At 37.9% G+C, this 17,635-nt stretch overlaps 1 protein-coding gene across 1 annotated transcript; it reads left to right on the top strand.

The window, feature by feature from the left end:
- The first annotated feature begins 1,284 nt into the window (after positions 1 to 1,284).
- On the top strand, positions 1,285 to 11,061 carry LOC131778891 (autophagy-related protein 13). The gene is made up of 14 exons (XM_059095375.2): positions 1,285 to 1,478; positions 2,914 to 2,994; positions 3,908 to 4,030; positions 4,932 to 4,978; positions 5,097 to 5,237; positions 5,643 to 5,683; positions 5,809 to 5,902; positions 6,277 to 6,390; positions 7,060 to 7,236; positions 7,350 to 7,434; positions 8,139 to 8,270; positions 8,497 to 8,601; positions 8,990 to 9,118; positions 9,584 to 11,061. The coding sequence occupies exons 1-14, from the start codon at positions 1,401 to 1,403 to the stop codon at positions 9,665 to 9,667; spliced, it is 1,431 nt and encodes a 476-aa protein (XP_058951358.2). The 5' UTR covers positions 1,285 to 1,400; the 3' UTR covers positions 9,668 to 11,061.
- Positions 11,062 to 17,635: the final 6,574 nt, after the last annotated feature.

The following is a 17,635-nucleotide window of genomic DNA, read 5'->3' as shown; positions in this document are numbered from 1 at the left end:
AATAATTGCAAACATTTTGCAAAGAAAATTTATGATGAATTCGCGAAAAGGACGTTGCATGATATAACGCTTGGATGCGACCTTCGTGGAAACAAGAAAACCATGGAAGTGTCCGAGTGTGTGTGGCATGGGAGGTTGCTTAAAAAACGTTTTGGTGTGCATCAAATGCTTTTTGACTCACTTAAATAGGAGAACAAACTACATGCCATGCAATGCAAGAAGTAGAATACCATCTGAAAGCTTTATTTCTTCCTCCCTTCCGCTTACAAAAAAGATGTAAATGGTTTCAAATGTATCATTTGTATAGCATATAAATTTATAATCCCTCGCTGATAGGAGACTCATCATCAGTGAGCTCAGATCTTACCGTATTTCGTTCTTTGACTGAAACAGGTCCAGCAGGTCTGATTCAAGAAGTTGTCAGAATACATTTTTAGTAAGAACATTTCTTAGCTTCCCAAAGAGTTATCTGTGGCCAATCAATGCCATAAAGCATCCGCCCGTAAATAGATAATGTATTGTATAAATGCCTCATCACTACATCACTAATGCTCCGATAAGAGGTTAGGGCTCTATATAGTATTGAGCGCTTTCCGATCAACTGTGGTAAAACTGCAGTCTAATTAATTGCAACAGCCAACCAAAGCAAAGGAGAACATCAGAAGGAGGGAATCGCCTGAACGCGGGAAATGGCGAGTGACCAAGTTGAGACTAACTTTTTGTCTCTTTCAATTGGAGGGCTAAAAAATGTATGCAATCTCTTAACCTCGTTCCCATGGCCTTTTCCCTTACTTCCGCAAGTAAGGGAACGGCCATGGGAACGAGGTTGGCAATCCCTGATTATTTTCAACAATTGTTTTTAGTTATGATGTATTAAGTAGTCCTAAATGATCCACCCTCTCAGGTAGTTTAGAAACTTTTGGTATAATTGAAATAAAATAATCGAAATGTACGAACACAACGTAGTAGGTGTAACGTGATGCCTTCGGGAGAAAATACGTAAATAATTACATGTTATAGACTTTTTAAAAAATAGGCAAAACTTGAAGCCGGTCGAAGCGAATTAAACTCTAAAGGCAGGAGATAGCAAAATAAACTTTATTCAATAATGTTTCATAGCTGAAATGACACAGCCCAGCATTTCAGTCTCTTGTCAGGCAACCTCACTGCTAATCACCGCCCGAGTCTCCCCACCCGTAACCCATTTCTACGTCAACGTTTACCTGCCACGTTTCGCACCTAAGCCGTTGACAGTCTGGTACTAGTTAGAGTTGTTTTCAATATGATGGCGGAAACTGGTGGTCGTCAGCAGGGATGTGTTCTGTAGTTTCGTATTTTTTGACAATTCCTCGTACAGTATTCCGCAGTGGGCTAAATTCTAATAGTCTTTTACGATTGATATGGAGGAGAAATCTGGGTCTCTGGGTGCACAAGAAGAGAGAGATCTCAAGAAGTTTTTGAAATTTCTATCGCAGAAGGTACGGGGTTTGCATGTTTTGTTTTTTTTTAGATTTCTGACGCTTGTAAACTTGGTTATGGTTTTGCCAGTTTTTACTTTTAGCTAAAATTAATAGGAAATATAAGAACTTTATTCAATACATTTTCGGTGGTAGATTTTTGTGAGTACCCCAAACGGAGAAAACGTAATTCTTGTCGGCATATGTTCAGTGTTATGATTTTCGAACCAAAATGTAAGTACACAAAACTGCCTGTTAAAAATGTGAAGTAAAAAGCATGTTAATTTAAGGCTAAAATTACCCAAAATTAGAAGGATTTTGCCCCTGAATTCTTGAATATTTAGCCCGCGGGCGAAGTGAGAGTGAAAACGTTTTGTATATCACTGAAGCGGAGCTAGCGCCAACGAAACTCTGACGGTATGTTAAAGGCTATTTATGTCGCGTCTGTGACGGATGCAAAAGCTTCCAATATGGCGAAGCTAAATGCCCGAATTTTGTTCATGATCATTTTTTCTATCATTCTAGCAATGATGATACATCTTAATATTACCAATACACTTTTGTATCGTGGTGATTCTTTAAATTTTTGTCGGCAATGTTCGAGAATTACAACGATGGGCTCATTTTTAGATCTGTTAGCTTCAGAAACCCACTAGACATAAAAAAAATGAGAGCTGAAACTGAAACCCATTGAAAATTAGAAAGAGAGGTTTCAGCTCCTATGTTATTCCTTGTTTATTCTTTGAATATAATTAATTTCAAGCTGATATCATTGTTCCCAAACTTGTACTTGGAGAAACAGAGAGTGTGTTGGAGGAAGACTGAGACAAATTAATGAAACTGAAATAGCACCAAAGAATTATAATAAAGCTCTAACAGTCTTCTTCAATTAGCTTTGCTCCTGGAAAGGTGAAATAGTATTGAAAAATGTTGAAACAGATATAGTCCTAAAACTTGAGTAGTATTTGAATGGTTCTGCTCAGGCTGTTGTGAGTCAGTAAAGGGTAACCAGGGCAGCTTAATAGAGGTGAAAATTACAGTGTTAAAGGGGAGAAAATTTGTTACTTTGACTACTGACTACTTAATACAGGTTGACCACTTAATACAGTGCCACATAACCCTTTAACTTCCAGAAGTGATCAATATGAAACTTCTCCCAATGATATCCTTACATTATCCAGCCAACAGCTAATGAGAATATTCAAACATATAAGGTAGAAGTTGTTGACTTGATCTACCAACAACTTCTCATTACTAATTTACAAGGATATGTGTAGCAGTTAGAGAGGAGAATTACCAATCAGATCTTGGGAGTTAAAGCCGGTTAATACAGGTTGGATTGTCTTACTGAACAGATGCATGGTGGCATGGGATCTAGTTCTTAATCTGCTGAGAGCAGTTGATAGTCAGGTAAAAGTTTATGTTTTTTATCTAAGATATTTTTCTTTTATTTAAGGCAGTGCAAGTGATTGTTCAGTCACGTCTAGGAGAAAAGATTCATACCAAGTCTAAACCTACTGCAATGGGCCAAGACTGGGTAAGGTTTAAAACCTGGTAAACAGTATAATAATGTGCATGAAAACATTACGTGCTTCTGATTGGCTGAAAACAAATGCATTCTCATGTAACATGAGTGTAAAGTTAAGAATAGCCTGTGCACACTTTTAAAATTTCATCTCTCTTGACTTTCTGCGATGTTTTTTCATGTACTTTATTAACAAGTTATAGCATGATTTCTGATGCAGTTTGGTGTAATAAGCACTTGTAAATGACTACAAATTGCACTTGCCTTGTGAGCTGCTGTAATTTTTTTGTCTTTGAAAAATTTACTTGTGTGCTTATTACCTATACTAAATGTTGGATCATTAGAAAACCATATAAATGGTAGAACACTTGAAACCATTGACAATTAATACAGCAGATATTTAGAGGAAAACTGGTATAGTTTTCAGCTTACTAGCCAAACTATAATCTTTTTTACTTGGAACATTTAAAAAGTATAACAATTTATTGCACTGACAGCATTTTGAGATTCCAAAGAAAGATCAAAGTATTCAAAGATTGTCTTGAAATGTGTGGAAACTTTGAGTACAAATTCTGGCCCATCATTTTGATTCCTGCTTCACAACAAGGCTGCTCACTTGTGGTGTAACAAAGTCTGACACCTTACTTCTTTACCTTCCATCTCTTGGCAATCTGTTTTTTTTTTACATAAACCAAAAAAGGCATATTTAACTCAGGTAATTGTTAAAGCAATATTTTCTAATGGTTAAATTACTCTTTGGAATCTCAAATTGTTGTAAATAATCAATTTTCTGCACACTTCAATGGGAGGGAGAAGAGAATATTTTTATGGTGGTTTCTGTAGGATTCTTCTCCATTATAGTTATATCTTATTTATTTTTACTTAATTTTCCTAATTTTAATTTTTTGAGAACATTTCCTTTCAGTTCAATCTAGCAATAAATGATAACCCAGATGTAACATCAGAGGTAAAAAAAGTGATGATAAATGGAAGGCTTCCTTCTAAAGACAGTGCCATGTGTGTGGAGATATCTCTGAAGTCTAGAGATGTAAGAGCCTTTACATTATACTGTTGTACATAGATCTTCAGTTTCCTGTTAAAAGCAGGGAATGGAATGTAAAAAGTCACTGCTAAAGAAACTAGAACAAAATTGAAATCTGGATATTTGACCCTTTGACCCTTAAGAGTGATTAGAATCCAATTTCTCCTTACAATATCCCACCTGAATCAGACATTAAGGTCATGAGAATAAAGGAAATGATTACCAACTAAAGATGCTCTTGATTGAAAAACTCTCCTTATCAGCACCTTAGGAAATATATAGAGAACAGTATGGAGAATATGCGTACTGATGTTGGGTGTAAAGGATTAAGCAGTTTTATAGAGCAAAGTTTATTATAACATAGCTAGTAAATTTGTCTAATCAAATTCAATTGCGCGAGCATGCTTCATATTCCTATTGTTCATGGACATGACGTCAGCAAACAAATCCCTCGAGAATAAAAATTTTCCGTTGGGTTGAGAATGTTATAAAACAATTGGTTCATGCGTTAGTGTGCATTCATCAAGATATGAAGCACTTGGGAAGTTTGGAGAGCACTCAAGAAGCTAGAGTTGCTTGAGGGATAGCCTCGAGCAACTCTTACACATCTTTCATTCTCTCCAAACTTCCTGCATGCTTCATATCTTGATGAACACATGCTAATGTATGAACCAATTGTTAATTATACTTTTACTCTAAAGAGACATGCTCTTTACTGCATGACGTAATGACTAAATCATTTGTTTTTTGTAGTGAAAACTGGTTTTCTTTTTGTTGTAATAATAATAATAATTTGTAATAACAAAATGCTTAATAAACAATTTGGACTTGAAATAAAAAGAGTTAAAAAAAAAAACAGCATTTCACCAACATTGCTAATGGTTTGTTGTTCCTTTTATTAAAACAGGGAGAATCTATGTTGTTAGAGACATGGTGTCTTAGTATGAATGACAGGTACTGATCAGATAAAAATTATGATTTTCAACACTACTTGATTTTATAGAAAACTTAAGACTATTGAGGTTTTGTATATAACCATAACATTACAGTGAAATGTAGAATTTTCTTTTAGGATTGATCCTAATGCCAAGGTGACATACACAGTTTATAACAGAATTGGAGTGCTTCTCAAGTCTCTTACATCAGTGACAAGAGTTACACCAGCTTATCAACTGTCACGCAAGCAAGGGACAGACTTCATTCTGTGTTACAGGTAAGAAATTTTGATTGAGTATATTTAAAGTAATGTAAGAACATTTCTTTAGGAGGAATACTCAAAGTGTCACTGGGTATGTGAAATATGGTAGAAGTAATTAGAATGGACGGCAACAGTCTTAGCATGCATACTACTTTTTTAATGGTATTATCTCCCCCTGTCAATCATTGCAATGTTGCCTGGTGGCAACATCTCATTTCTGTTTATCATGTTGAGCAAAAAGTTGTTGTCCACCTACTATGGGGGGGGGGGGGGGGGCAACTAATTTTGCCACTCATTGTAGTTATAATCTCCTGTAAAATTTTTTTTTTTGTTTCATAAGGGCAAACAGGGCAACTTGAAAGGAGAATCTATTGGTTTAGCAGAAGTTACAAAAGTGATTTGGATTTGAATTTTTTGCAGGGTTTACTTTGGTGAAGTAAGGTTTCAAGATTTAGGAGAAGGTGTGTTCAGCCTTAAAAAAAATTTCATGAGTAGAATGAAAACTGATTATCAACAATTTTAGAATGTATAGATATTAGAATATCAGATTTTCTATAACTTGATGTTGTTCCTTATGTTTGTGCAGGCTTTGCTACCCTGAGAGTAGGCTCCATAGGTACCCCAGTTGGTTCCATTACTTTATCTGCTGCTTACAGGACAAAGCTGACCTTGCCAGAAAAGTGAGTAAAAGACACCACTACCACGTTAATAGTTGTATGTATTTGGAAGAGTATTGGACTTTCTTTTCTTCACAGAGGAAATGTAAATTAATCACATTTTTTATAAGGATGATTAGTGATGAGTGGACAAGGCTGTGCAATTTATAATTAAAATAAATGTAAGTTAGAGTATTCTCATCACCTGTTTGCTGGAGAATGTGTGGATATTTTAGGGAGAAGTTACATGTTAATCACTTCAAAGTCAAAAGGTTAGGCTTGACCATGATGGGCAGCCATGAAATCACATTGTTAATAGGCAGAACATTATGCTTTGCATTACATTAGCAATGGTCCTGAGGTAATAACTGACGTTCTCATTTCGTTGTTTCTCATAGACAACAAGTCATGGTACAAAGTAATCATTTCAGCTCAGAGTTGGCGCAGATGCCTTCTGATCAGCATGATGATGCTTTGCCATGTGGAGCATTTGACTTAACAGCTGAAGCGAGGTATCTGCAGGGTGTTTGTATTATGTACTTCACGAGTAAGAATTTGGGCCCAGTCATATTTTGTACAATGTCATTAAACACTAGCGAAGCTTATTTAGCTATTAGGTGTTTACACTCTGGTTATTTTAGTTTCGCTTCTATTGCAAGGGTAAATTTAAAAAAAAGAAAAGTTAACTGATTTGCTTACTTTTGTAACGGTTGTATTCTTTATTTCGGTCAGCAAGAAATAAAATGTCTGAGTTGGAAACAATCTTTTGTTCTCAGTTGTACAAACGGCAGATGGCAGATGGCTTTTAAGTTTCAACATTTTTGGACGTTTGCCGTTTTGTTAAAAAATCTTGCGTGCTTAAGTCCTCTATCGAAATATGAAACTATCGCAAATTACTATTTTCTGTTAGGAGAGTTGTTTCTAAAGGGGGAAACTTTCCACATAAGATTGATCCTGTGACTGCCTTTTGCCATCTAGCCAGATACAGTGGAAAGTCTTTTTTTATTGCGACTTAGGCGACTCAAGATTTGATCCGGATCGAAAAAAACTCTATATTTTCAAGTGATACTTTCTCCATGAGGGGGTTCGGTTTACTTTTTTGGAAAAAGAGATGCCACCATACTGTAAAGCTGCTCTCCGATCCTCATTTAATTCACGACAAAATATTTTTTTTGCCCTAGACATCAAATCGCAGAGGAGATAGCAAGTGCGACAGAAACGGAAGTAACCCGACCAACAACTGCATCTTCAGACACTCCTCCGTCGACAGCTCATAAACTCAGCTCAACAACTCCACCACTTGGGTTAAGGCGCATCAGTCAAGAAGTTAACAGCACTGGGAAACACGAGATGAGCAGGTGATTGTCTTGATTGTCTCTGGGATACTCGTTCACTCTCTTTGATTTGCCAGTTCTTCTACAAGAAACATTCCTCTCGATTTATATCTCTCTGTCTTTTTTCCCTTCCACAGACCCGGAAGTTATTCTCAACCCACTGGCTGTGCAAAAATGCGAACAAAGGGAGCCTTTGTGAGCAGTTCAGGATCGCCTGAAAATGTAAGCTAGCGTTCAACCTAGAGCCACAAATAGCCAAATTGAAGAGAACCCTTTTTTTGAGCCAGTGCTTGTTTACTTGCGCCTCCAAAAGTGATACCCGCATGAACATTCTGTATGGTCACTTCAAAAACAAGTCACGTTTGATCAGGCCTTTCGCTTTCAACTTCAAAGATCTCACCAGTAATTTTCCCTTCTTGCTGCCATCCATTCCCACGTAAATTACTAGAGATTATTTTGTGTTAAGTTCAATAAGATAGCACCTGTCAGGTGATAAGTTTGTATTTTCTCACCTTATGTTATTTAAACAAAATATTTATATTTAAAGGAGGAATTACACTTTTGTCTCTTCCAAGAGTAAAACGGCGTAATTAGCTCAAAAGCTAAGCCAAAGAGTATTTTTAGTGGAAGGGAAGTTAAGGAGCGCGAAAAACACCCTGCAAAACGCACGTTAATGTTTTGCGTGTCTTAAGGCGAACGTTGGGCCAGTGCGTGGGCCGAGTGAATCAGGTGTGTAAAAACACCCGCACTTTTTGCAGGGTAGGGTTAGTACCGTATTTTTTCTAAATTCACTCGTGAGACCAAAACGTGTCGTGCACGAAGCGTTTGTTAAAGTGGCTCACGAATGTTGCCATGGGCTTTTTATTATCTTGTGGGTGAATCATGTTTTCACTTTTTAAATCCTACTTGTTGTCTTTAATTCACAGTCAATGCTTACAAACCTGTCATCTACTCCACCGTTTGCGTCGCTTTTAAGAAAAGAGGCTGATAACATACCAAGTGGTCTGCCGGCCTCAGATAGCAACCTGAAAAAGTCCCCATCAATTCTACATAGAAGGGTGAGCAATTTACCTTTTTATAACAAGGGAAAAGAAACTTGCTAAACGGATGATTCTTACTTATATGTTATTAAGGAAAGGTGTTGATTTTTTTGTCAGAAGCGTGGGACAAAGAGGAGATCTGAGTCCTCCACGAGGAATTAGACTCCAGACCTCCTGACGTCTTATAGACGACTCACAGCTGCCAACATAATAAGCTTAAAGCAAATTTGTATGTCTTTTGTAGGACAGTTCATCTGACAGAACAGATGGCAGCAAACCATCGACGGTGCAGTCTCCACCCTTCCCCAGTCAGCTTGTGTGGGATGATGACTTCGTTATGGTAGAACTGGTGAGTATTCTTAGTGAAGAAATATGCGTAGGTCTTGCGGCGGGTGCATGGTGTGATGAGTCTGAAATAATCTTTGCTGGATTGGAAGACATTTTGAAGAGCTTGGTGGCCTGTTATCGCACCAGGTCTTTTTTGAGTCGGGTTTCCTCAGTGTTCGTGGGGATTGTTAAAGCTTCGAATTGATCGGCGCACTCGGGCGTATTCGGGCGCATTAGGGAGAGGGCGGAAGACCAAACGTGTATGAAAACCAATAAACACTGGCTAGTGTTTTGGGGAAATTGTTTTCGCCATCAAGGGCGAAAAAAATTCTTATGAAAAGACAAAAATATCATTATGCCCTGAAATTGACATTTGCTCTCAACTCAAATCTATCATTTTTTTTTTTCAGAAACCAGCCTTCGCGTCTCATTCAGCAACATCAACCGGTGATCTTGGTAGCTTCTTTCGTGAGTGTCAGACAGCACCTCCACTGAGTTTATTTGAAGATAATGAGGTGTCATCGCTAGATAACATTATGGTGAGTTTAACCATTTGACTTCAAGGTGTGGCCGATGTGCACCTTCTTAAATGTAAAAGACCTTTGAGGCAGACCAATTGGAGCAATTTTCCATTTCGACCGGTCACTCAGGTTATGCTATTTCCGCACTTGAAGACGCTTTCGTGTTCTAACTCTGTTTTCTAACAGGTTCCTTGTTATGTTTACCTTTCTCCGAATTGGTCGTTGTGCTTTGCTTTTTTTGTTTTCGATGTCTGACACTCGATCGAAAAGTACCCTCAGGCAAACTTTTCGTCGGAGAATATTGCGCGACATAGCATGCGATTCCAGGACTAACCAAAGACCATGCATAGGTGTCGTCGTTGCTAAAGATAATTTGCAGTGATCTTGGTAGTTAAAGTATTAACCAACTCTAAGCGTCAAATGCAATTGTGATTCAACTGGTTTTTCTCTTCTCTCAGCATCATTTCGCATTTGCTTCTCTAGGACCGTTTGGATGGGGAATTGTGTAGCTTTCGCGAGAACGCTTTCAAATTTGACGAACTCTTAGCTGAGCTACAGCAGAGGTGATATCAGCTGGAGATGAGCTTGGGTTTGAAAGTAATTTGCATTAGCACAAAGGAAGGAGAGAATTCAATTCGAGGCTACCGACTGTTTTGCAAGCATCCCATGTCTCTTTGACGTCCATAGTAACCCGTAGAGCTGTTTCGTCATAAGTCGGTTTGCTTTCCAAATATGGGACAGGCACCGTCATCCACCTGCCTTGTATTGCCAGGGATTGAGTTATGGGATTTAATCTCATATAGAGGTTTTCTTTCAAACGTAATCCTTGCAAAGCTATAGTTCGAATGAAAGTATCGAGTCTCTTGGAAAATAATTTAACATTTACCTCTCGTATTGCTTGAGGGTGATGTCCGCTTAAAAAAAGAATTTACAATTTAGGATCCAGTGTTGGTTTCTAGATTTCCTCGGCATCACCTATAGCGGAAGTGATCTAAAAATAACTCTACCCTCTCTTGACTTTCAAGAAATTTGGTGGGTGGGAACAGAAACAGGAAGTTTTTAGTAAAAGTTTTTCGATATACATGACATTATGAACTTGTAGTATTAAGATCTTAAATGGCCGTGCTATTATTTTAAGATTAGAAACTTTGAAAATGAAATTGATAAGATTGCGAATCCTCTGAGATACTGCCGGCGTCACTCAGTTCTCAAACCAAAGCCTTATTGAACGATTTCTGTTCCTCGGGTTTACAATAGAATGCTTAGTACTCTCCTGGTGAGATGATTTTTAGGATATTGTTTTGAACACGTATAGTTCTCGCGATAAGCACTCTCTATATCAAGAACAACTTAGTTGTCAACAGATCTTATTGTAGACACGATGGTGCGGGTGATTTCTTCTTAATTCGATTTGACAATGGCCGGTGGAATCGAAACTTGTGATAATGTAGTTAATTATTATTTGCATGAAAGATGAAATGATGAAATTATACAAAGAAAATCTTAGTTTCCATGTGGAAATCAGGACTGTTCCGTACATGTACCATTCTCACGTCCTTCTGCTAGCAATCGTCCCCGTCTAATTTTAAGTTCCAAGAAGATTCATCTTGTACCGGAGATAGCGCTCGTGAAAAGCCAAGGAAAATTTGTCGGTTATTTTTGGAACGGAAGCGATTGCCCCTTACAAGTCGTAGATTTCTCGGAATTTACGTTAGTCATCTTAAATCATCTTTTTTCTCCATGTTGATTATGTAACTTTTCATCCTCTATGGAAGAAACTCAACAAAAACAACAAGTTATCTGGTTAATTTGTATGTTTACGATTTTATCCCTATCTCCGAATAACATCACGGTTAAAGGAATAACATTAAATTAACCTTATCGTCAGTTTTAGAATGCGAACAACCTTAATATAATCAAACAAATTTAGAATCTCCCGTGAGAGGGAATATTGCACGTTATAGACTGTCCGTGTTTTGTTCTTGAAATTCACTTACAAATTAAAGTAGTTTGAGAGATTATTTTGAAAAGAAATCGACGAAGAAAGGAAAATGCTGCATGGAAGCAAGAGGTTTTAACTTGCTTCTGAATTTTTTATCTGTGTCTTCACGGTTTGTCTGTAAAACAAAGCCCTAGTCGGTCTCCATAGCAACCATGACGAAGGTAACCCAGTGAAAAGAGATGGTTAGTTGTCAACCGATTGTCAAGGTTGTGGAGAAGATTTATCAGCAGGTGTTTGCATTTGGGATTCTGAAAACACTTCCCTTTTGTATTGTTGGATACACGCTGGCTTCATCGCTTCTCAGAGACCACTTATATTTGTTTCCCTGGCTTAACGCTGTCGTCCTTGGCATTAATTTAAAATTTGTACCCTGTAGTTGGGTTCTGGCTTTGAAACAATGGGTCGATTCGCTGGTAAATTCTCCTAACGACGCAGAAGCCAAGACAAATATTCGAATTTTCGCAATACCAAAATTAGAAGGAGCCTTTCGTACATAAATTTATCAGCGTATCACGGACATGGACAGCAATCGGAACAGACCGGGAGAAATCGCAGCCTTCAACAGTCTTGAATATTCAGCGTCGAATTTTTTCAGCAACTAGGAGTGACTTTAAAAAAAGATAGTCCAACCGATTCGCGCCAGTAAATTTTTTATAGGCAGTTTTAATAACGGGGCTGAACTAGTGATCGATAAATCAAACGGCGCTGGCGACAGTTTTCCGCAATCGGGACAGTCTTAATTCTCCATGAGGAAAGCTGGAAAATGGAGCCTGCAGCCAGCAATGAGACGGCCAAACAAGAGCACGGCGGGGATGGCGCTGATCCAGAAGAACCCATCGAAGAACACGAATTTCAGAGGTGTTCTCGGAAAGGCCGAAGGGATGCCTGCCCGGACATTCACTGCAAGTGCGGCGATTCCAAACAAAGTGGTGAGTGTATGTTTCACAAAGAAGCTACACAAGCTGACTCAAAAAAAGAGAGCGGCGAGGAAAAGGCGTGAAATTTCAGTGAGAACATTGCATTTGCCCGAACGCATTTAGTACTATACCAGTGATATTTATTTTTGGCTCGTCTGGCACCGACCTGGTGTTTGAATGCGGAATAAATTTTTAGGGAGACCTGGTGGCATCTTCTCTAAAATTTGTCGTTACCAAACCCACAGAACGAAAAAACCCGGAAACAGCCATGGCGACGTTTGGGAGTCGCGTTAAAACTCACCGAAAGAAGGACGAAGTAAAAGGATATGCGCTATGCGTCGCCATTTTTAGAAAAAAACTGGAGGTTTCTTGCTTTTGTTTGAATCGTATTTCAGGAGCAGGTGATGATTGTCTAAAGAAGTACGAAATATCTATATTCGTTGTCGAATTTAACGCTTCAAGCGAACTGATGTACAGAAATATTTTTCATCGTGTTTTATTAAGCTTGATTAGCGCGGAGTAATCGTTTCTGGCACGGTATGTAGAAAAAATAAATTTTTAACTTGACTTGATTGTACAGCGCTATTTCAAACACGAAATTTTTAAACCGTATGCGACTTTTAAAATCTCAGTTCTTAAAATACTTTACTCCATTAGACCTCTTTTCAACATGGATATTGCATACCTGTTGTAAATGTTATCTCGAATAAAGTACCTTTATCTAGGACTTATAATGGTTGGCGAGTGTGAGGTTTTTTCAAGCGCAAAAAACAAGTCTGCTTTTTTTTTTCTTGCCCGAACATTAAGTATATTTTAAGTTCAGTGGGAAAAATGAATTATTGATATTACCGATCAATTGATGGCGCTTAGAATGTTTTAAACGATGAATTCTAAAATCTTAGAAAGTGACGTGTTAAAAATAGAATTTCGTTTGCGAGTATGGATGAAGGTAAATATCGTTGTTAGAAATATTTCGTCATCAAGAAGGAATAACTTAATTTGTCAAATTCACGTTACGACTTGCAAGAATTCGAAGTTTTGCTATCGTATTTTTAAATTTTCCATTGCAATTTCCATTCATCTGCATTCGTGCTTCAGGCTGTTATGTCATATCTGTCGCCTATGAACCCTTGTGCTATTTTTAGCCGTGCGGAGACCGAGTTTGCCCTTTTTGTTCAGTAAATGAGATGTAAAATTGCTGGCAGCTGTTTCCAATTACCAATGTAGCCCCAGGCTTTTCTCGTGGTTATTGTCACAGTTTGAATCAGATTATGAACTGTGCAGGAAGATTTTCATGCGGTTTTGCTGCTAAGCGTATTGAAAGTTCTCATTAGAAGGGAAAATTCGGTTTGTTAGATTGTATGTAATCATCTGAGTAATTATATATATTTAAAGTTTTATGTCATCAGATATCTTTCTGATCACTGTGACTCTGGAGATGTATTAGGTATTGATTATCTGGATTCATAATACACACACACACTGGCATACTCAAAATCAGTTTGAGCTCCCTGTTTTGTTATGAGACGGCATCAAATCGTTTGACGTTCTCTTGAGTCAACTTACTACAACAACGCGTCGTTTTTACGGCTGGGTGTACTGAGATTCATAAGCAATAAACATTGCAACATTTTGATTCAAGGACAAGACATCCCTTAATGAAAAATAAATAAATGTGAACGAAATTCATCTGCTTTTCACCCAGGGAAAAAAGCAGAAAAATTTTCGATTTTTCTTTGAGGAACGCTTAGCACACACATGATGAATTATATTTATTATCCATATTTTAGATTTTGCGAAATATTGGTGAAACACGTCTTTATGTTAATGGAATAAAAGCAAGTTCATTTATTTCTTTGCATCTCCATTTTCTGCATTGCATTTCTACCTTAATTCTTTGTCTCTCCCTAATTTTTTTTCAGTCTCAAACCTTTCATCTCTTATCGATACGTGAAATTTGATTAACTATCATCTGGAAGTCCTTAAACTTCGTTAACCTAGTTGAAGTTTCATCTAAAAGAGTGCAAACGATTGGTAGACTGGAATTGCAAGCAGTTAAGTGAATCATCAACGATCGACTCCAGTTGAAGGCACGCTTGAGTCCCTTGTGCCATTAATACTTGCAGCCAACAACCAGTCCATCCATTTCGCGATCGTGGGACCAAGTAATACCCGTAGAAATAATTTTTACTAAGTAAATTAACGTATTTCTAAACTTTCTCTACAACGGCAGGCTATTTTAAAACTCCATCAAGAAAAATTTCAGTACGCCACACTATTAAAAAGAAACGAAAGAAATAAAAGTTGTATTTGTCTCAGAAGAGGAAAATGATCACAAAGTAGCAAAGTAAACACAAGCTAAATCATTACTTTAGAAAGACGGCAAAGTTTTAGCTTCCATGATGTTTGTATGAAGGTCACTCAGTAGGCCTTAACGGAAAGCCCAATTTCACCCCCAAGCTTCGCTGTCAAGGTGTAGACTGTTAAATTATGAAAAGAAAGTATTTCCAGAACGCCGAAATCAAAACAATAACCAGATAAGAAGAACAAAAAGTGGCAACGATGAATAAAAACTTAAGTGCAAACGAGGCCTGGGGACGAGTTTTCAGTTGACGTCATCTTGCTTTAAGACCAATTTGGAAACATTTAGTTGCACCCTAATATCTGTTTTTGCATTTTCTTTATACTGCTCTCCGTATGTTTGTTTTTTTTCCCTATGGTACTAACATGTAGAATGAATTAATCAATCAAGAGATGCTTTATCAGTTCAGCGATGCTGTATGTGACGTGAGGAGGAATTTTGATCCTAGTCACTCTAAGAGGATCTGGATGGGATTACCTGACAACTGACAAATGGCCAGAATTTTAACTGACAACTAACAAATCGCTGAAAATCTAACTGACAACTGACATTTGTGGTGGGCTTTTACTGATGGGTGACAAAATACCGGATCGCCCTAAATACCCTAAAAACTGGATATAAAATAAGGACAGTTGATTTATTTTGTCCAATAAAAGTACGATTTTTAATACATATCAGTAAGAGCGCGCCAGAGTGTAAAAAGCAACCTGCAAAACCGAGCAATGCGAATAATATTGCATGCTGACCGTAAGACATGTACTCAAGAAATGCGCGCTAAATTACAATTGGTATCACTGCACAATAGACGCCTTTTCATCAAGCCACAGTATGTTTACAAGATTATTAACAACATTAACTGCCCTAAGCAGTTGACAGGTTATTTAATGAAACGATCACAAAGACATTGTCGATCCTTCAGTGATCCAACATTATTAGATCTACCATACGTTTAAGACTAATGTAGACAGACCTCGTTTAAGTTCTCGGTTGCGAGTGCCTGGAACAAACTGCCAAGAGATGTACGTGAGCTCACAACACTTGCACAGTTTACCTGATGAACATGGACAGCTCCAATCACGTTTGTACGAGTTAAACGTTTGTTATTCAACTGCATGCTTTATATTTTTTATCGACTTTTATGTATTTTTTACTGGTCACCGATTGACACCAGTCAATCACTATTGATTTTATTGACCGGTCTCTAATCAGGATAAATAAAGTTATCATTATTATTATAATTATAATTATCATAATTATTATTATTATTATTATTATTATTATTAGTGTCACATTTCGTTAATAATTACCGCATGGACCATCCACATCAAGGTCATATGTCACATATCGGTTACATGGTCTTTGATACCCAACTTGGTCGTCAAATTACGCGATGGCCGTCAATTCTGGTATTTTAAAAGCTGTTGTAAGCTTTTATCGAATCGATACGGAAACGGCATTTTAGCGTCAGAGAAGCTACATTCCTATCAATAGTGTAACACCGTACTGGCGCTGAAAAATCACCCTATTTCGTTCCTTGGTCTGAAGGAGTTGTCCAGTAAATATGGCCTTGGAAATTTTGATGTGAAACTTCATCACATGGCTCCGAAATCAGGAGGGAAGAGCCACAATTTTGCCTTAACTTCGGACGAGCGATGGAATCTGGAGCTTCCGACTATACTGGCTGGAACAATAGCGAATTAAACAGTATGTATTGGAATGGTTTGGTATTTAGTATTTGATATTGATATAAATATATCTGTTAAAAGCTTACTCTGTAGCATTTAACGCCTATAGATACCGATTTGTAAGCATTAAAGCATAGAGAAAGCACACTTATCTCTTCAAGATGCCGAAGACAAAGTATCATATGTAAATGACAACATCACAAAGACCGTTTCTGAGGTTGAACAACGGCACAGTATAAAGGAAACCACAGCAACCAACGGTCCTGAGGGAACTGTGTCTAATAAAACTCAAGTCTCTCTTAAACTTCTCGAAGAAGGAGGGCACCGCCTGCACAACAGCATAGCTTCAATTAACAACGATTATCTCCAAGACATTGAATTTTGCACATAATCCACAACAGTTGTGGAGAATCTACACGCAGTTTCCCATTTTAAGCATGAGACCTTGACCGCATTGCAGTATTCCCAAGACTTTGGAATAATTACCAAGGAGTCGTTGAAGAGAGCAACAAAATGGGCAGACAAGTGTTTTACTCAAGAAAAATCCTACTGTCGTGTCCCCCACACCGGCACGGAGTTTGCAAATGTCAACTTTATACGACCGCTACCTTCAGAGGAGATCAACCCGAGACTGAAAATACCATAAAAGAATTTGTGGAGAGTAACGTCCGTTGAGGCAAAGGACAGTTCGGGAGGAAACTACCAAGGGCAAGGCAGGGGCTCCACCACTGGCCGTCTACACGAAGCAACAAGATTCCACCAAAGTAAACTTGTTGACGGGACTAGGGAACAATTTTAAATCTGGAGATCAGTCGTAGGGTTCAGCTGCGACAAAGGAGCCGTTCAATCTACTTCGGAAGGTGGGAATGTGACAGATGTCACACTCGTTGACGACTGTATCGTTGAAGTGGCAGCTGGGGATATATGCAGACGAATATGACACGGACTCAGAAAACGACTTTTCTGACCGAAATGATGAAGATATTACCCCAATTATGGTTTCTAAATCCGGGCGGCCAATTCGTGCCGCCTTGAGCTTGGATTTCTAAGGCACGCTTACAAAAGATATCAATAATAACCTAATTGAAAATTAGTCAAAAGAACATTCCTTTCCGATCATTTCATCGGAGCCAATCACAATTGACGCATTGTGAAACAAAACATAAAACTAATACATTGTGCGAGAGGACTCTTCACAAGTCTGTTGTCTTTCTGACGATCCTCTTTCCAACATTTTGACCGGCTCAGTGGCTGAAAAGGATTGTTTCAATGCTGCGCACGGGCAAACAGAAGTTTGGGTGCAGAAGAGTTGTAATGCCCTTCCAACAAAGACTGAAAGTCACTCGGAAGATTTTGCAATTATTTCATTCCAGAATTGATAAAAAGAATTTCCTATTGTATCAATTTTCGACTTAATTTTCGATTTTAAGCTTTATTAACTCACCTTAACTCTCCAAGTTAATTATTAACAGTTATTTAACTGACAAGGGGCAAATGGCCTAAAATCTGAAACTGATAAATGGCCGAAATTTTAAGTGACAACTGACATTTGTACCCCCCCCCCCATCC

The sequence above is a fragment of the Pocillopora verrucosa genome, chromosome 8 (assembly GCF_036669915.1).
Source record: "Pocillopora verrucosa isolate sample1 chromosome 8, ASM3666991v2, whole genome shotgun sequence".
Lineage (NCBI taxonomy): Eukaryota > Metazoa > Cnidaria > Anthozoa > Scleractinia > Pocilloporidae > Pocillopora > Pocillopora verrucosa.
Note: the sequence above shows the minus strand (reverse complement) of the source record. Positions and strands in the feature narration are given on the sequence as shown.